Below are 18,109 nucleotides of genomic sequence, written 5' to 3' on the forward strand. Positions count from 1 at the left end.
AGTGAAGTGATTAAAGGTCCTAGATCTGGAGTTAGTGGCCTGGGTGTTAGTTCCTCCTACTTACCTGGTGGGTTACATTGGCCAGGTCGCCTTCAGCCTTGATCTTCACAACTTAAAATAGGGATGGTAACAGCTGCTGAGCCCCTGGGAGTGTTATGAGGATTAAATGAGAGAGTGAGTTGTAGTCAGGGGCTATCTGTATTCCACTTGCCGCCAATGCTGAGTCCTCATGGCCAGCCCGCAAGTCTCATTTTAGAATCTGCTTCCTCAGCCCACACCCGACAATATTTATTCAGTCACGAGTCGGGTTCCTGGGAAACAAGCTCTGACACAGAGGTTTGGGTACAGGAAGATTCCCAGGGAGTGCGCTCAGGATCAAGCCTGTGAGGAGTGAGGGAAGCAGGACTGGGCAGGGGGAGTTGATAAACTATGAAGCAGCTAGAGTAAAAGGCCCAGCCAATCCCCGGGGATCCTGGGCTCGCCCTTTAGAGATGCCCCACATTGAGGCATGGTGCTCAGACCTTTATGTGCCTCTATTGACCAGTCATTGGATAAAGGCTGTGAATTTGGACAAGGCAGATGTCTTGAGCTGAGGGAAATTCTGGGAAAGTAGTGGAGCTGAGAGCCAACACTCCCAGCAGCTTGAAGAATGAGTGACTCCATCTGAGAGAGATCTGGGTATCACATCAGAGCCTCTTCAAAGAGCAGGATTTTCAGACTCTATGCTGTATTCAAGAGATGTGCTTAACAAAGTGTTTGAGGAAGGCTAAAAACAAAGGATGGACAATGGAATACCAGCGTGTACAGTCAAGATGACGAGGGTCACCTCATTACTGCTGAGCAGGGTAGAACCCAGGCTACCCACGTGGCTTTGCTGCCCTCTTCCCAGGAAGGTGGAGTCACCTCCTCCTCACCTCTGTCTGGGTGGGTACAAGCCCCGGCTCTCTACTAGGCCTCCTCTGACACCACCCCAGAGCAGACTCAAAGGGCTGCCTGGGACCTGCGGGAGGGGGTGGAGGTCCAGTCTCCCCAACTGATTTCCACTCCTCGCAGAGGAGGCCCTGCTTACTGCCCAGAGGTGATGAAAGTCCCAGCTCCCCATTCTGCCTTCTCTGACATCATCCTGGGGAGGCAAGGGGGGATGTAAGGAGTGCTAGGGGCGAGTGGAAGTCTAGGCTCCCCACTTTACCTTTGCTGGCTGCCTGGGGCTGGGGCTGCAGTTTTACCCACAGTGTTTGGAGCTGGGCAGTTATTGTCTAAAAATTTGCTGTCTTGCTAGGCTGCCCCTTTGCTGATCCTTTGGCTAGAGAGAGCAGGCTTCTCTTGGGGCTTTTTTCTCTAGACCATTGGTGTTTCCGGGTGTCTCCCGGTTAAGTGCATTTTGATCTATGGGGCATGGGATGCTGAACAGTGGCCATGGCTTTCAAACGTCAGCATTCCTAAGAATCACCTGGAGTGTTTTCAGAAAGGGCAGCTTCCGGGCTCCCACCTGTTGAACTACACCCAGAGAACCTGATCTGGAAGTTCATTGGACCGTTATTTATTCTTAAAATTCCAGTCCTGTCATCATCAACACTTTTCACATTACGGATTTGTTAAAATTCATAAAATGCTAGATTTTGCAAGCTGTTTAGCCTCCTACCTCTTCATGGATGGGTACAGTTAATGGGCCAATGAACTTGTGAAAGTAGAAACTATCAGCTCATAGTTGCTTGGAAAAACTCCTTTATTTATTTGAACTACTTGCATGAAATAAACACCAGATGCTAAAATCATTTTTTCACGTGATTGAAGATGAAGCTACTCAGTTTCAAATGATTAACTTTTGATTTAGAATTTTTTTTTTTTTGAGGAAGATTAGCCCTGAGCTAACTACTGCCAGTCCTCCTCTTTTCACTGAGGAAGACTGACCCTGAGCTAACATCGTGCCCATCTTCCTCTAGTTTCTATGTGGGATGGCTACCACAGCATGGTGTGCCAAACGGTGCTGTGTCCGCACCCGGGATCCGAACCGGCAAACCCTGGGCCGCCGGGAAGCGGAGCCTGCGAACTTAACCGCTGTGCCACCAGGCCGGCCCGAACTTTTGATTTAAAGATGCCGTCTTCACCCAACTGACCAATAATTGCATTTCATCAATTTCTACTATGCAGAAGCAGGGAACTTCATAAAAACAAAGGTCAGTATCACATTTTTACTAAGACCATTGTCAGTGAATGACATGTTTGTAATGAAACTGAGATGCTCCCCTTGGGAGGCAATGCCTGTCCCTGGGTTGTCAGATTTTCGTCTCTCAGGACTGCAGGGCTGGCTCCCAGTCTCCACCAAACACTGCCCCACTCCCTGGGGACTTAACAATACTGTATTCTTATCTTGTACACGCTATTTCTTGACAAAGACAGGAACAATTTCTTTGAGTTGAGGACTCAGTTTAAATATTGCTACTATCTATGTTCAAGTCTGTCTCTTTGGAGACAATTTTGAGGTTACTGAGCTTAGCACAGGCCGCTCTCGGTTAAGATAAAAAGAGATTAGATAAAGTGGGTGCTGCCCTCATTTTGGGGAGGAAGTGGGAATATGCTAATCTTTCCTTGTGTACTTTTCAGCTTTCCTAAAATGCTTTGAGGGTCTGGGAAACAGACTGAGATCATGGTAGCTCAGAAAGCAGACACGAGTGGTTCCTGTGATTACGTTTCAGACTCTTCATTTGCAAGCTGTAACCCAACCCAACAAAGCCAGGGTCCAATTTCTTCCCTTTGAAACAGACAAACAAAGCTTGTTTGGTGTAAATGACTGTGAGTAAATGAATAAATGACTTGTTTGATTTAACTGACCATTTATTAGAGTTAAAAGAAAAAAGAGCAGTGGCTTTCTGACAGGTATTTAATTTATTTTTATAAGACTCTTGGCAAGATCTAAAAACAAATTCTCACACCACCAGAGGGACAGAAACAAAAAACACCCATCTACTAGCATCTGAACACTACAGAGTCAATTTAAAAAAATTAAGTTAGAAATGTGGTATAGAGAGAGAGCTCTGTTAACATTTTGTGGAGTTTAAGACAATGATCCAGTTCTTGATAGAGAAGATTAGAAAATGCATTTCCAGCCTGCAAAGAGAGTGATTGCCTTAGAAACTTAGTAGTCGAGACTTATTTAGCAACAAACCTCAGAGAGAACCTCTTTGGCTATTTCTTTTATCCTGTCTCTAAATAGACAACTTTGTCAAACTTATTACTTCACAGAAAAGAAACAGACAGCTTCTGATTTCTAACAGATTAATGTGGAAATTGGAGAAATCACACAAATCACACAAGAGTCTTGCTCTGCTCAGTTCTTTTGTGGATTTCCAGTGGCCCCACCATTTGGAAATGCTCAGTCTGTTCTTCCATGGTCTCCATGGGGCCTGCATCCCTCTCACTCCGCCCTGCACAGCCCTGGGAGCAGCGAGAGGAGTGGTCCCCTGCTTTGCACACAGCGACCTTACATTGCAGATAGACCACATTGTAGCTGTTGAGAAAGCTGAAGGCATTGAACTTGAACTGGGCCGTGTTCTTCTGGCTGGAGTGCAGGTTAACATAGGTATTGTCTTTGATGCACCTGATGGGAAGAAAACCCCAGGCCAAAAGGATTAACTTAAAGCATGGTAGGAATTCACTCTGACTCAAATAATCAGGCTTGGACCCAAACCTCTGAATTCCAAATGGAGTTCTTCACACTACCCACTCTTTCTTTTATAAAGAAACTTTATAATAATACCGTGAGTGGAAGAAACACTATTCCTGGCTAGAAATAGAAGGAAACTCTAAAATAAAAATAAAAACAAAACAAGGTAATTACATTCTAGTTAGAGCTGTGGCCTTCAGAAGCCTACTCTGTTTTGTCAAAAGGGGAGATTAAAGGTGGTGGTTGTATTATTTGAAGGTGAACTTAGATTATTTTAAAATATATTTTGTAAACCCTAGTGCAATCACTGAAAAAGTTAAGGAAAGAAGTATAACTGATACATCAAGAGAGGATATAAAATGGAATAATATAAAGTTCTCAATTAAAACCAGCATATAAAATGCTCTATTAAAACCAGAGAAGGCAACAAAAAGAGAGTTAGAAACAAAGAACAAATGCAACAAGTAGAAAACAGTTACGAAGATGGTAGGTTTTAATCCAACTGCATTCTTAGTCACTTTAAATGTGAATGGTCTAAATATACCAATTTAAAGACAGAGACTGCCAGAGTAGATTAAAAAAACAAGAAACAAAACCAAGACCCAACTATATGTTGTCTATAAGAAATACACTTTAAAGATAAAAGACATAGATAAGTTAAAAGTAAAGGGATAGAGAAAGATTTACTATTCCAATACTAATCAAAAGAAAGCTGGAATAGCTACATTAATTTCAGACAAAACAGACTTCAGAGCCAGGATAATTATTAGGGATGAAGGGGTATATAATAACAAAGACATAACAATCTTTAAGTATATGCACCTAACAGAGCGTCTAAATATATGAGGCAAAAACTGAGAACTGCAAAGAGAAATCCACAAATCCATCACTACAGTTGGAGATTTCAACAGTCCTCTATCATTAATTGACAGATCCAGCAGGCATAAAATCAGAAAGGACAGAGATGACCTAAATAGCACTATCAATCAGCTAAACCTAATTGACATTTATAGAACACTCCATCCAACAATAGCAGAATACATTCTTCTCAAGCCCACATGGAACATTCACTGAGATAGACCACATTCTGGACCATAAACCACACCTTAACAAATTTAAAAGAACAGAAATCACAGAAAATATATCCTCAGATCACAATGGAATTAAACTAGAAACTAATCACAGAAAGGTGGCTGAAAAATTTGTAAATATTTGGAAATTAAACAATACAATTCTAGGTAACCCATAGGCCAAAGAAAAAGTCTCAAGAGAAATTTAAAAATATTTTAAACTAAGTGAAAATGAATACACAATTTACCAAAATTTGTGGGATGCAGGTGAAGCTGTGTTTAGAGGGAAATGTGTAGCATTAAAATGCATGTATTAGAAAAGAAAAAAGATCTAAAATCAATAATCTAAGCCTCCACCTAGGAAACTAGAGATAGAAGAGCAAAGTAAATCTAAAGCAAGTAGAAGAAAAAACTTGTACCAAACTGTGCCTCTTTCCTTGATATATTTGTATGGAGAATTGAAAGGGAGAGTTTTCTCACCCTGCAACTCAGTGCAGTTTAGTGCCACATCTGTGCACTCTCACATCATAGCTCATACCACCTGTGGAAGGTGCTTTGTCTTGCCCCTCCTCTGGCTTTTGGGAACAGGTACCACAATGATGCTTCTTGTGTGGCTCTCACCACCATCAGTAAATGATGGGTTTCTGTTGTTTTTGCACTGGTTGCCAATTGCCCATCCATAAGCATTCTGCCCTTGTCTGGTGACAAGGGAACTATAAAGGCAAACAACTTGCCAAAGTTCCAGGTTGGCAAATCCTTTGTTTAACCAAAGGAGCCAGAATAAATCTCACCACTATAAGAGTTTAGCCTGGGATAAACCACCAGCCCATCAATGTAGGCCAAATGCCCTGAGGGCCTGAACTACCAATGGGAAGTGTAATAAAGTCATAAAACTCAAAGGTAAGGGAGGCTTGGGTATGAAAGGGTGGGATGGGACAGCAAGGGCTCTGCCCAGGACTCTGTGGGAATTCAAGGGAAGTTGTCCAGACTTCCTATAACTATTTGTCCCAACTGGGATCAGAGGGCTGGTGAGAGCCCCAACTCTGCCTCTGGGGCAGGACTCTTTCACACAATGTTATGATTTAAGACTTCCAGTTGAGAAGCCACAAGTCCCCCAAAGGAATGCCACAGGAATATAACAGTCAACCCGAGAGGGCCTTCCATTTTCCTTACCCTTGCCGGATCAAATCGTACTTGACAGCTGTGAAATCATGGGGATCTGGAGAAGCCACACAGGTGTCCACAAAGAGCCTGAGGCTGGGATCCGGGCTGTGGAGTGTGGCCTGGAGGAAGACCTCTTTCCTCTGGCTGGCGTAGTATGGCCCCATGCTCCCCACATGCTGGGACATGGGTAACTCGAGGAACGATATGGACACATCATAGCTGGCACCTTCCCTTGGGACATCAGCCCCAGGAATGATTTCAACCGCAGATGGGCCGTCCACCCTGCAGATGAACTTCAGCTGAGGCACCTTGTGCCGCACAATGACTCGGCCAGGGTGGCCCTGTATTCGGCCTCTGATGGAGTTGGAGTAGCTGAGGGCACCGAGGCTTTCCTGGGAGGATGAGAGGAGAGCTGGTGGCTAGTGATCCCAGCTCCCTAACAGTCACCTTCCTTCACAAGCAGAGACCTCTTCTTCACACCCTCTGACAAGCTGGAGGGCAGGAGGCCTTGGGCCAGACTTCTGTGATACCTAATGCCATAATGGGGTGACCTTATGTCCGTGCTTCTTGGAGTTTGGAGTACATGCAGGCAGCCCCTGGTGTGTGAGCTTGGACTCCCTTCTCCCTCCTGTGAGGGCCAAACTGTGGTATACAAGGTGGGGTGGGAGGCCAATGCTGGCTGCCAAATTCCTCCACACACTCCACTCCCTCAGCCCATGGTGCTCTCAGGCAACCACAGACCACCCCTGACTGCAGCTCTCATCCTCTCTTCTGGCTCCTCCCTGCTCTTGACCCCAGAGCAGTTCTGGTTCCTCATGAGCTGTGGACCCAGCCCTGCTGACCTTTGCTCTTAGCTTGCTCCTTCATGACTTGAAGGGGCTAAAGGGGTGCTGATGAGCAGGGGGCCTCTGCCTCTGGCAGTCTCCCTCCTGTAGCCCAGAGAGTTAGCCTGCCCGTGGGTACTTGTTCAAGGAAGCCTCGCTTGTGTGATTCAGATCCTGTGACATTCTGCCTTGGTGCCCTCCAAGGACTGCCCTGTCAGCTTAGACCAGTGCTTCTCAAACTTTTTCCGTTATGGCCGTCCTAAGCAGCCTTTTTATGCATTTTCTTTCCTATTCATCCCGCCCCCTTCTAGCCCCCATTATGAAATTTTTGTACAACAAACATGCTATAGATGTTTTGTGTGTATCTCTGTGCTTTATCCATAAAGATCTTTCTTTTTTGCCCCTAAAAACCAATATCTTTCTTCCATGTGACACTCATTGAGAATGTACAGCTTGGAAGAAAAACTAAACTCCATGACCACATGATCTTCCCCCTTCCAATCTGACCTTGGGCCTCTGGTCCTCACAGGCCGCCAGTCTCCTCCTCGAGCCCTCCAAGCTTGCTGCTGCCTTGGGCCTCTGCTGGCTGACCTCTCGCATGGAGTGCTCCTGTCCATCTCTACTGGCTCCATCTCCTCATTCAGGTCTCAGCTCCTTGACTGCTCTATTCACAGTGGCCTTCCTTCTACCCCAAATCCTTTCCTATCCCCTCCCCTGTTTTATTGTCTTCTTAACCTTTTCTCTATAAAATGCTTCTCATTTGTGCCTTTGTTCAGTGTCTGTCTCCCTTTCTTCATAGGAGCCACAGAGCAGGGGCCTTGTCTGTCTTTTGGCTGCTGTGCCATCAGCACCTAGAGGGTTGCTTGTTCACTGACTGAAATATGACCTTTCTGAGGCAGTGTTTTCAATGTGGATGGCCTGGGACAGGCAGTCACTCAAAGTAGTTCCTGACCTGTTGTGTCCTCTGGCCCCAGCACTGTGGTCAGCACACTAGGCTTGCTGGGGGAGCTGGGCCAGCCAGGGCCAGAGAGGATATCTGAGTGTCCTCTCTGATGGCCCAGAAGCTTCCAGGGGCTGCCCGCTTTCCAGATACAAGGGGGTTTCCAGCATGGCTCCTGGGACAGAAATCTCTGAGGTAAAAACTTAAATTTCAGAGCAAAAAGGATAAGAATGACCATGGTCTGCACAACCAAGTGGACAAAATGCGAAGTGTGGAGTTGAAGTGGTTATTTGATATCAGGTAGACTGTTTGAATGAATGCAATGTCCAACAATGCCAAGTGTTTTCTGTGTGTGCCTAAACATGGATGCCAAAGAACAGAGGAATAGCACGGGATCTTGTTTTGGAAAATGTTACATTGTTAAATTGTACTGAGAAAAATGATGTCATGGTTATACACTCTTCCTATATCTTTGGTATACTTGTTTCCTACCAACTTAAATGACATCATTTTTGTGAAATAAGCAGGTGGTTAAGGAAAATGAACTAAGCATTTTCATTTCATTATATATAAATGCCCTAGATACTTGCTTTCTAGTTGGGAAATATAGCTAGCAACATGGTTAGATATATAGCAGTCAGACAGACAGACAGATCATCTGTCCTCCCCTACGCCCAGCGCCACAGCCTGGACATGGTAGATGTGTGCTAACACTGAATAAAGAAGCATGTTGTGAAAAATGCTTTGATTTTGGAGCTATGAGAATACCATCCATCCATCCATCCATTTACCCATCCATCAGTCCAGCAGCCCTCAACACTTGTTACTATGTATTCCAAACTCAGTATGTATCCCAAATTCCCAAAAGGAAGGAAAGTGTCAGACAAATTAGTGAGCTGCTCCAGGTCTCATCAAACTCAGAAACAAAGTCATGCTTGTGCCTTTCTTCTGTCCCTATCCAGGTTTTTAACAGGCAGCTGACTTTTCCAAACCAATCTCTTTGGCCTCCATCTACAGAAGAGTATGACCACCTTGTCGGTTTCTTACCTTTCTGACGGTGCCACAGTGGCCATAGGGAATGTTGAAGATCAGGTAGCGCCCTGTGACTTGGGGGCGACACAGCTTATCATTTAAGTGGATGTCCCACGAAGAGTAGCCCAGCCTTCGGAGATAGCCGCGGTCAATGATGACTTGGAAGAGGTGAGGTAAGCAGGAGAGCTGGGCTGCAGAAGGGGGAGAATGGAGGAGATCCTCACAAAGAGAACCTGGTACACTGGACGTGTAGGTCAGGGGTGTGGGTGTATGTTTACTTTATGAAAATACCATGGACAGTGCCCTGGGTTGGGGCTGGCTCAGCTCTCATCACCCTCCACCCTTGACTTGACTTTCATTGACTTTATTTATATCCTCCCTTTTCCAAAAGTCACACCATATCCATGGGGACTCCTACCCACAGCACATGTCCCATGGACCGTGAGTCAGAGCCTCAGCTAAGGAGTTAAAGGACAGCTCATTTCACATGTTGAGAACACCTGAGCCTGAAGAGGTATCTATCAGGGCTTTCATATGAGAGGTAGGTTGGAAAGAGAGTGGAAGTGAAGGGGAAGGGTGTAAAGGGGCTTCTTCTCCAACCTTGTAAAGCCCAGTGAGTGGATGGAGACACAGAGATCTCAATGGAGGCACAGAAGCTGGTCCCCCACTCCTCCCCACACCCTATTTCTTCTCTAGACAGCTACTCTCTTAACTCGCCCTTTCCGTAGTCCCAGAAGGGGTGAAGACTTTACCATTGTCCTTGGGTACGACAGAGTCAGCTGGACCTGGTGAGGGGAGAATGATGAAAAGCAAATGTCAGCGTGTAGAAACACTGGAAGAGGATGATGTAGCCAGCAGTAGACATGAACTGCAGGGAAATGGGCTCATTTGATTCAGCTATTAAAGCTGGAGCACATGACATTAAAAGACTCCAGGGCAACGCAAAGGAAAGGAGAGCCCAGGGCCTCCTGATGGGCTGAGGGAGGGATTCTGGTGTGTGTGCAGTAGCGTTGAGAATACAGATGTCATCAACACCAGGACCTGCTGGAGCAAGAGAATAGAAAATAGGCGGCTTTGCAGGTTGTAAACACTATCACATGTATGACCTCTGGCTGGTGTCTCTTACCACGCACACGACATTTGTGGAACCTCAGGCTGGGAAATAAATATGCAGTTTGTGGCTATCAAAGGCCTCCCCAACCCAGAAGGAAGGCAGGACAGTAACGTAGGGCCAGTGCCCAGGCCAGGAAGCACGCCCAGCCGGATTCTCTCTTGGCCCCAGACCACTGGTCCTTTGGACACTGTACCCAATGAAAAGGATCGTACCCCATGAAAAGGAAATCCCTTGGTATATAATTCACGAACTGGAAATGAATACCATTTACAGTGGACCCCCCCCCCCCGCCAAGAGCATGAGGAATGGATGGAGCTGCGAATAGACACGATATATGTGAGAATCTGGAAGATAAGAACCTCACCACCCAGACAGACTCATAGTACGTGGCTTCTTCAGGATTAATATTTGTCTTAAAGGGACTCTGATAGCTTTTCTATTTGGGTCCCATTTCTATGCGACACAAGAGTAACTCCCACATAAAGGTAAAAGCAACAGCAATGATTCCACTAATTAAACTGTAAAAAACTAAGAATGGAACAGACACGGTGATCTCAGACTTGTTCACTGGATGTTAGAATTCCTTAACTCTTGGAGATTTATGTAGGTAAATTTAGGACAAATATAAGGAAGTACTACTCTACACAGAAGGGGGTCAACCTATGGAAGTCAAAATGACAGGACAGATAGTGGGTAAAAATAAAAAATATTCCAGGAAAGGTATAGGCCAAATCTGGGATGAAAGGGACACAAGGGGAACCTGGACACTGTAGGGTTCTGACTTCTGAGGGCCAGGTTAAGGACTGTCCCTTGATTCCCTTGTTAGTGATTGAAAAGGGGACAAAAATTGCAGTCTGATGGATAACAGCAAGTTCTACGTCCTGACTCATTTTATTACACTGTCACTCCTTCCTTTGACCTCATAATCTTTCAGCTATATTTTGGAACAAGTATTGCCCTCAGTTGGAATTAGACAAAACTGATTAATGAACCCCCAAACCTGTACCATAAAAATATTAGCCACAACGTTTGTATAACAAATATGTCCTTGCTATCCTAGAATCTGGCCCTTTGGCTAACGTGATATTCCTTGGGGTGGTGAATTTTGACCTTAGGAACGCTTGGAGAGAAAAGAAGGGAGGGAGGTTGGGGGACACAGGGCCGGGGGGCATCGAGGGGCAGCCGGGTACCTGCGCAGATCACGCCCGCGTCCTCCCCGTGGCGGCAGTTGTGTCGCGCCCAGCCCAGGTGGGCGCAGCGCTCCAGCGTGTCCTCGGTGCCCGCGCAGCGCACGTCGTCCAGCAGGATGGGCCCTCGGCCCGGGCCGAAGTGGCTGCGCCCCGGGGCGCCCAGCGCGCGGCCGCAGCCCAGGAGGCGGCACACGACGCGGGCGTTCTTCATGTTCCAGTGGTCGTCGCACACTGTCCCCCACACGCCCTGGTGCCGGACCTCCACCCGGCCCTCGCAGCCACTGTGCCCGCCAGCCAGGCGCAGGGGCCGGTCTGCAGGAGCAAGAGGGAGACTCCGTCAGGTGGGAAGAGCTCGACATCAGGTCCCCACCGCCCATCGCATCTCAGGGCGTCACTGGGTATTTGCGACACAAAAAAATAACACTGGAATGAGTGCTGTCTGGTTTTATTGTTCTCTGTGTCTCTTTCTCTCCCTCCCTCCACCTACCGTTCCTCTCTCTCTTTTTCTTTCTTTCTCTCTAATCCTCCCTTCCTCCACACTCAGTTACGCTCAGTCTTTCATAAAAAGTAAAACCTTCGTTAACTGAAACCCTCAAGGAATGGCCATTATGGGCAGCCTAATTTCTCAGATACCTAAGAACTTAATCTTTAAACGAAAATACTAAGAACCAAAAGAAAAAACAAAACCAGGCAAACCCCCAAATCTTTGGAAGACGACTGTTCTAAAGCGAGACACTGCCCTGACTCATCAAACAAAATCTATCCAATGAAATTTCTTTTACTCTTGATGAATAAAAGCCAACATTTTAACTGTAAAAACTCTATTATAGGTACAAACTTCCAGTTATAAAATAAATAAGTCCTGGGGATATAATGCATAGCAGGGTGACCATAGTTAATAATACTGTATTACGTACTAAAAAGCTACTAAGAGAGTAGATCTTAAAAAGTCCCATCGCAAGAAAAAATCATTGTAACTATGTATGGTGACAGATGTTAACTAGATTAATTGTGGTGATCATTTCATAACATATACAAATATTGTATACCTGAAACTAATATAATGTTATACGTCAATTAATCTCAATAATAAAAAAAAACCCTACATTATGTAACCTAGCTATTCCATTCCTAGGTGTTTATTCAAGATAAATGAAAAACACATGTCCACAGAAAGAGTTGTACGTAGCAGAATTCTCAGCAATCAACAAAAACATAAAATTAGAATTGAAATAGGAGAAATTACAACAGATACTGCAAAAGTACAAGGGATTATAAGAGAATACTATGAAAAACTATATGCCCACAAATTTGATAACCTAGAAGAAATGGATGAATTCCTAGACTCATACAACATCCCAAAACTGAATCAGGAAGAAACAGAGAATCTGAGTAGACCGATCACAAGTACAGAGATTGAAATAGTAATCAAAAACCTCCCAAAAAATAAAGTCCAGGGCCAGATAGCTTCTCTGGAGAATTCTACTAAACAGTCAAAGAAGATTTAGTACCTATCCTTCTCAAACTACTCAGAAAAATTGAAAAAGATGGAACGCTTCCTAACACATTCTTTAAAGCCAACATTACCCTGATACCAAAACCAGACAAGGACAACATGAAGAAGGAAAACTACAGGCCAAGATCACTGGTGAACTTAGATGCAAAAATCCTCAACAAAATATTGGCAAACTGAACACAGCAATATATTAAAAGAATCATATGCAACGATCAAGTGGGATTCATTACAGGGACACAGGGATGGTTCAACATCCACAAATCAATCAATGTGATACACTAATCAATGAAATGAGGGATGAAAATCACATGATCATCTCAATAGATGCGGAGAAAGCATTTGACAAGATCCAACATCCATTTATGATAAAAACTCTCAGTAAAATGGATATTGAAGAAAAGTACCTCAAAGTAATAAAGGTCATATATGACAAACCCATAGCCAACATCATACTTAATGGTGAGAAACTGAACGCCATCCCTCTGAGAACCAGAACAAGACAAGGATGCCCACTCTCGCCACTCCTATTCAACATAGTACTGGAGGTTTTGGCCAGAGCAATTAGGCAAGAAAGAGAAATAAAAGGAATTCAAATTGGAAAGGAAGAAGTGAAACTTTCATTATTTGCAGATGATGTGATTCTATATATAGAAAACCCTAAAGAATCCACCAGAAAACTACTAGAAATAATCAACAACTACAGCAAAGTTGCAGGGTACAAAATCATTTTTAAAAATCAGTTGCACTCCTATACAATAACAATGGACTAGCAGAAAAAGAAATTAAGAATACAATCCCATTTACAATTGCAACGAAAAGAATAAAATAGCTAGGAATATACTTAACCAAAGAGGATAAGACCTGTACACTGAAAACTATAAGACATTATTCAAAGAAATTGAAGAAGACATAAAGAAACGGGAAAATATTCCATGTTCATGGGTTGGAAGAATAAATATAGTCAACATGTCCATACTACCTAAAGCAATCTACAGATTAAATGCAATCCCAATCAGAATCCCAATGACATTCTTCATAGAAATGGAACAAAGAATCCAAAAATTTATATCGAACAACAAAAGACCCCAAATAGCCAAAGCAATCCTGAGAAAAAAGAACAAAGCTGGAGGCATCACAATCCCTGTCTTCAAAACACACTACAAAGCTAAGCTATAGTAATCAAAACAGCATGGTACTGGTATAAAAATAGACAAGTGGCACAAAAACACATCAATGGATCAGGATAGAAAGCCCAGAAATAAAACCACACATCTATGGACAGTTAATCTTTGACAAAGGAGCCAAGAACATACAATGGAGAAAGGAAAGTCTCTTCAATAAATGGTGTTGGGGAAACTGGACAGCCACATACAAAAGAATGAAAGTAGATTATTATCTTGCACCATACACAAAAATTAGCTCTAAATGGATTAAAGATTTGAACGTAAGAACTGAAACCATAAAAATCCTAGAAGAAAATATAGGTAGGACACTCTTTGACATTGGTCTTAGCCACATCTTTTTGAATACTGCGTCTACTGGGGTCAGAGAAACAAAAGAAAAAGTTAACAAATGGGAGTACATCAGACTAAAAAGCTTCTTCAAAGCAAAGGAAATCATCAACAAAATGGAAAGATAGCCCACCAACTGGGAGAAAATATTTGAAAATCATTTATCAGACAAGGAGTTGATATCCAAAGTATATAAAGAACTCATGCAACTCAACAAAAAACAAAACAACCTGGTCAAAAAAGGGGCAGAGGATATGAACAGACATTTTTCAAAGAAAGATATACAGATGGCCAACAGACACATGAAAAGATGCTCATCACTAATCATTAGGGAAATCCAAATCAAAACTACAATGAGATATCACCTTACACTAGTCAGAATGGCTATATTTACCAAGACAAAAAACAACAAATGTTGAAGAGGATGTGGAGAAAAGTGAACACTCACACACTGCTGGTGGGAATGCAAACTGGTGCAGCCATTATGGAAAACAGTATGGAGATTCCTCAAAAAACTAAAAGTAGAAATACCATATGACCCAGCTATCCCACTACTGGGTATCTACCCAAACAACTTGAAATCAACGATCCAAAGTGACATATGCACCCCTATGTTCATCACAACACTATTCACAATAGCCAAGACATGGAAACAATCCAAGTTCCCACTGACTGATGATTGGCTAAAGAAGATGTGGTATATATATATGTACAATGGAATACTACTCAGCTAAGAAAAAAGACAATATCGTCCCATTTGCAACAACATGGAAGGACCTAGAGGGAATTATGCTAAGTAAAATAAGCCAGACTGAGAAAGACAAACACCAGATGATTTCATTCATATGTGGAATATGAACAAATACGTGAACAAAGAAAACAGTTCAGTGGTTACCAGGGGCAGGGGGGTCGGGAAGGTCACAGGGGGTGAAGGGGATAACCTGTGTGGGGACAGTCAAGAAATAATGTACAACTGAAATCTCACATTGATGTAAACCATTATGAACTCAATAAAAAAAGATTTGTACATAGGAGAATTCTCAGCAATAAACAAAAACTGGAAACAATCCAAATTTCCATCCACAGGAAAATGGGTAAATAAATTGTAGTATATCCCCACAATGGAATATTACTAAGCAAACAAAGGAACAGATTACCAGTATATGGAACCACATGGAGATATCTCAAAAACAATTTATTAAGCAAAAGAAGGCAGACAGAAAAGAGCACATATTATTTGATTCCATTTATATGAGATTCTAGAAAAACAAATCTAAACTACAGTGACAGAAGCAGAGCAGTGGCTGCTGGGGGAGGTGGGAGGGATTTACTACAAACAGGCATGAGCGAACTTTCTGGGGTGATGGAAATGCTTTCTATCCTGATCGTGGTGGTGGTCACACAGTTGTATACATTAGACAAAACTCATAGATCTGTGCAATTTATTGTATATAATTATACTTCAAAAAAGGTGACTTAAGAAGTAAAAATAGTAAAAAAAAAATAAAACCAATATTATGTTGGTGGTGCCACACCCACAGATGTGTGTAAAACGATTTGTCTTCACATAAATTGGTCACTTGTGACTGTTTTTCAATTTCCTGCACTGGTTGGCACATGGAAGATGCTTAGTGAACGTTAATAAACACCGCTGGCTTCAGCTTCTCACGACTGCAACATCCTGGTCTAGGATGGTTTCTATCTCCTCATCTAATTTGTTGCTGTGACACTGGAAGCAAGGTAACCATGCTTGTTTAAACTGTGAACAAAGGCAAATATCTTCAGAGTGAGGTCTTGGAAGGTGAATTTGAGGCTTCCTACCCACAAAGGTGTGTGTGGTGTGCACACACATCTGTGTCTGCACATATATACCTATAAACTCTTAGAAGTTTTCTGTAAACAGTAGGGAATTTGAATGAAGAAGAAATATGATCCTAACAGTATTAATAACAATATGATAATTTTAGTGCTTAGAAAGAAAAATTACCAGGTAAAGGGACCATTTCCTCACGGACTGAAATGGTAACTGTAAAACAGAAAAACTGACCTTAAAAAATCTGAACCCTCAAAGTCACATATTTATATTCAAAGCTGAAAAAGAATCAAACCTTTTCTCTAATTTATTCTATTTTATTTATTTTTTTAAAGATTGGCACCTGAGCTAACAACTGTTGCCAATCTTCTTTTTTCTTTCTGCTTTTTCTCCCCAAATCCCCCCAGTACATAGTTGTATATTTTAGTTGTGGGTCCTTCTAGTTGTGGCATGTGGGATGCCACCTCACCGTGGCCTGATGAGCAGTGCCATGTCTGTGCTCAGGATCCGAACCAACGAAACCCTGGGCCACCGAAGCAGAGCGCGCGAACTTAACCACTTGGCCACGGGGCCAGCTCCGTTTTCTCTAATTTTAGACATTAATGCTTTTGTTTAAGTCTCTACTTTGGTTTGGGTGCAGAAATACTGTTTGTTAAGTTTTGTTTTCTTGGCATCAAAATGTAACAAGTGGTGTTGTGTCCTGTTTATTCTCCAAAAATAAAATAATTTATTAAATGGTCAATAAAGAAGCTTTACACATACGCTGAATTTTTCAAAGGAAGAATATGAAAGCATTAGATTTTATAGGAAAAATTTTTATAGGGGCTGAGAATGAAATGAAGAAAATCAAGTCAGATTCCTCAGAAATATTTTCTAGAGAAGAGCAAGATCATACCTGAGAGGTCTAATTCCATAAGATAATGTATAGAGGGAAGCAAGTGGGAAAAGTAACAACGACCTTTATGATTGAGTATGGTTGTATAAATTACTGCAAAATTAAACTACTGTAATCTGGCAACAGGATATGATCATTACCAGGTGATGGTGTCACTTTTGTTGAAATCAGATCTGTGGCTGCCAAAAAAAAATGTTTTTCCCAGTTAAAAGAAAGGCTTAAAATTTGACTTCACTGAAATTTTATGCTGTAGACTATAAGTTTACGAAAACAAGATTGTTCCATAAGCTGCCTATAGCAGAATCAACCCTGCTTATTTATTGTGTGGAGTTACATATTCAGGGGTAAAATTGTGAATGAGAAGTTGGCTTTTCGCAAGGTAGATTAACAACAATTCCCATTTTGGGCATCTACAATGTGTCATATAATTTACATCTCTAATCCTTACAACTGGGCCAGGTAAATACTATCACTATTTTAGAGATGGAGAAGCAGAGACTGGGAGGGCTTGTGTAACATGCCCAGGTATCCACAGTTCAAACCTGTGAGGCCCCCAAGGTATACACTCTTTCTGCACCACTCTGCTTGTCAGGAGCATAAGATGTGGGAGTCACATTCACTCTGGGCTCGATGGAGTGAATCAGGGATCAGTGGGAAGGAAGATAATGGTTTAATGGCCATCACATCCGTCCTCACACTCCAAGAGGCAGGAAGTGATTTTAGTTGTCGTGCTTTCCTAAAGGAAGTAAAATGTGTGAGTGCCACACAATATGTGTGTTACCATCAACCAGGGCTACAAAGAAAAGCTTGCCTTGTGCAATGTCAAGAGCCAACAGGAAGTACAGGACAAGAAATCTTCTGCCAAAAGTGGAGTCATGGTGGGGCAGGGAAAGAAGGAAGTGAGGAATGAGGGATGAAGGGAGGAAGGGAGATAGGGAGGGAGGGAGAGAGGAAAACAATAACTAAATGTAAGTGGAAAGAATGTCCTAAACTTTGGTTTCACTGAGTTTGACCCCACACATCTTCAAAATAATCAGGACTTGAAAACAAAGAAAATAAATGAAATAGAAGAAAGCAAAGGCCTTGTTACTGAAGGGATCATTGTCAGATGGGTTTGAAGGAGTCACACAGGTAGACTCGTCAGCAAAGCCTGAGAGTAGAAAGGACCTTGGACAGGAGCCAAGAGCCCCAACTTTGCCTTGCTCCAGCTCTGTGACTATTATGGACTGAATTGTGCCCCCTCAAAATTCGCGTATTGAAGCCCTAACCCCCAATGTGGCTGTTTTTGGAGATGGGGCCTGAGGTCATAAGGGAGGGCTCCGATCCGATAGGATTAGTATCCTTATAAGAAGAGACACCAGGGCGCTCTCTTTCTC

The 18,109-nt window shown here is 43.0% G+C and overlaps 1 protein-coding gene across 7 annotated transcripts in view; it reads right to left on the minus strand.

Moving 5' to 3' along the window:
• Nucleotides 1–2,184: 2,184 nt before the first annotated feature.
• Nucleotides 2,185–18,109, minus strand: part of LOC106826678 (scavenger receptor cysteine-rich domain-containing protein DMBT1-like) — a 117,305-nt gene continuing 101,380 nt past the window's right edge. For 5 of the 7 annotated variants that reach the window (XM_070481547.1, XM_070481551.1, XM_070481544.1 and 2 more), the window contains 7 exons: nucleotides 16,874–16,912; nucleotides 16,013–16,051; nucleotides 10,999–11,310; nucleotides 9,447–9,479; nucleotides 8,710–8,885; nucleotides 5,908–6,290; nucleotides 2,185–3,598 (listed from right to left, as the gene is read on the minus strand). In XM_070481547.1, the coding sequence (XP_070337648.1) occupies nucleotides 3,307–3,598; nucleotides 5,908–6,290; nucleotides 8,710–8,885; nucleotides 9,447–9,479; nucleotides 10,999–11,310; nucleotides 16,013–16,051; nucleotides 16,874–16,912 (1,274 nt within the window). In that variant the 3' untranslated portion in view covers nucleotides 2,185–3,306. The remainder of the gene's footprint in view (nucleotides 3,599–5,907; nucleotides 6,291–8,709; nucleotides 8,886–9,446; nucleotides 9,480–10,998; nucleotides 11,311–16,012; nucleotides 16,052–16,873; nucleotides 16,913–18,109) is intronic. The other 2 variants (XM_070481540.1, XM_070481539.1) reach the window with 1 other exon arrangement.

This window comes from Equus asinus, chromosome 2 (genome assembly GCF_041296235.1).
Source record: "Equus asinus isolate D_3611 breed Donkey chromosome 2, EquAss-T2T_v2, whole genome shotgun sequence".
Lineage (NCBI taxonomy): Eukaryota > Metazoa > Chordata > Mammalia > Perissodactyla > Equidae > Equus > Equus asinus.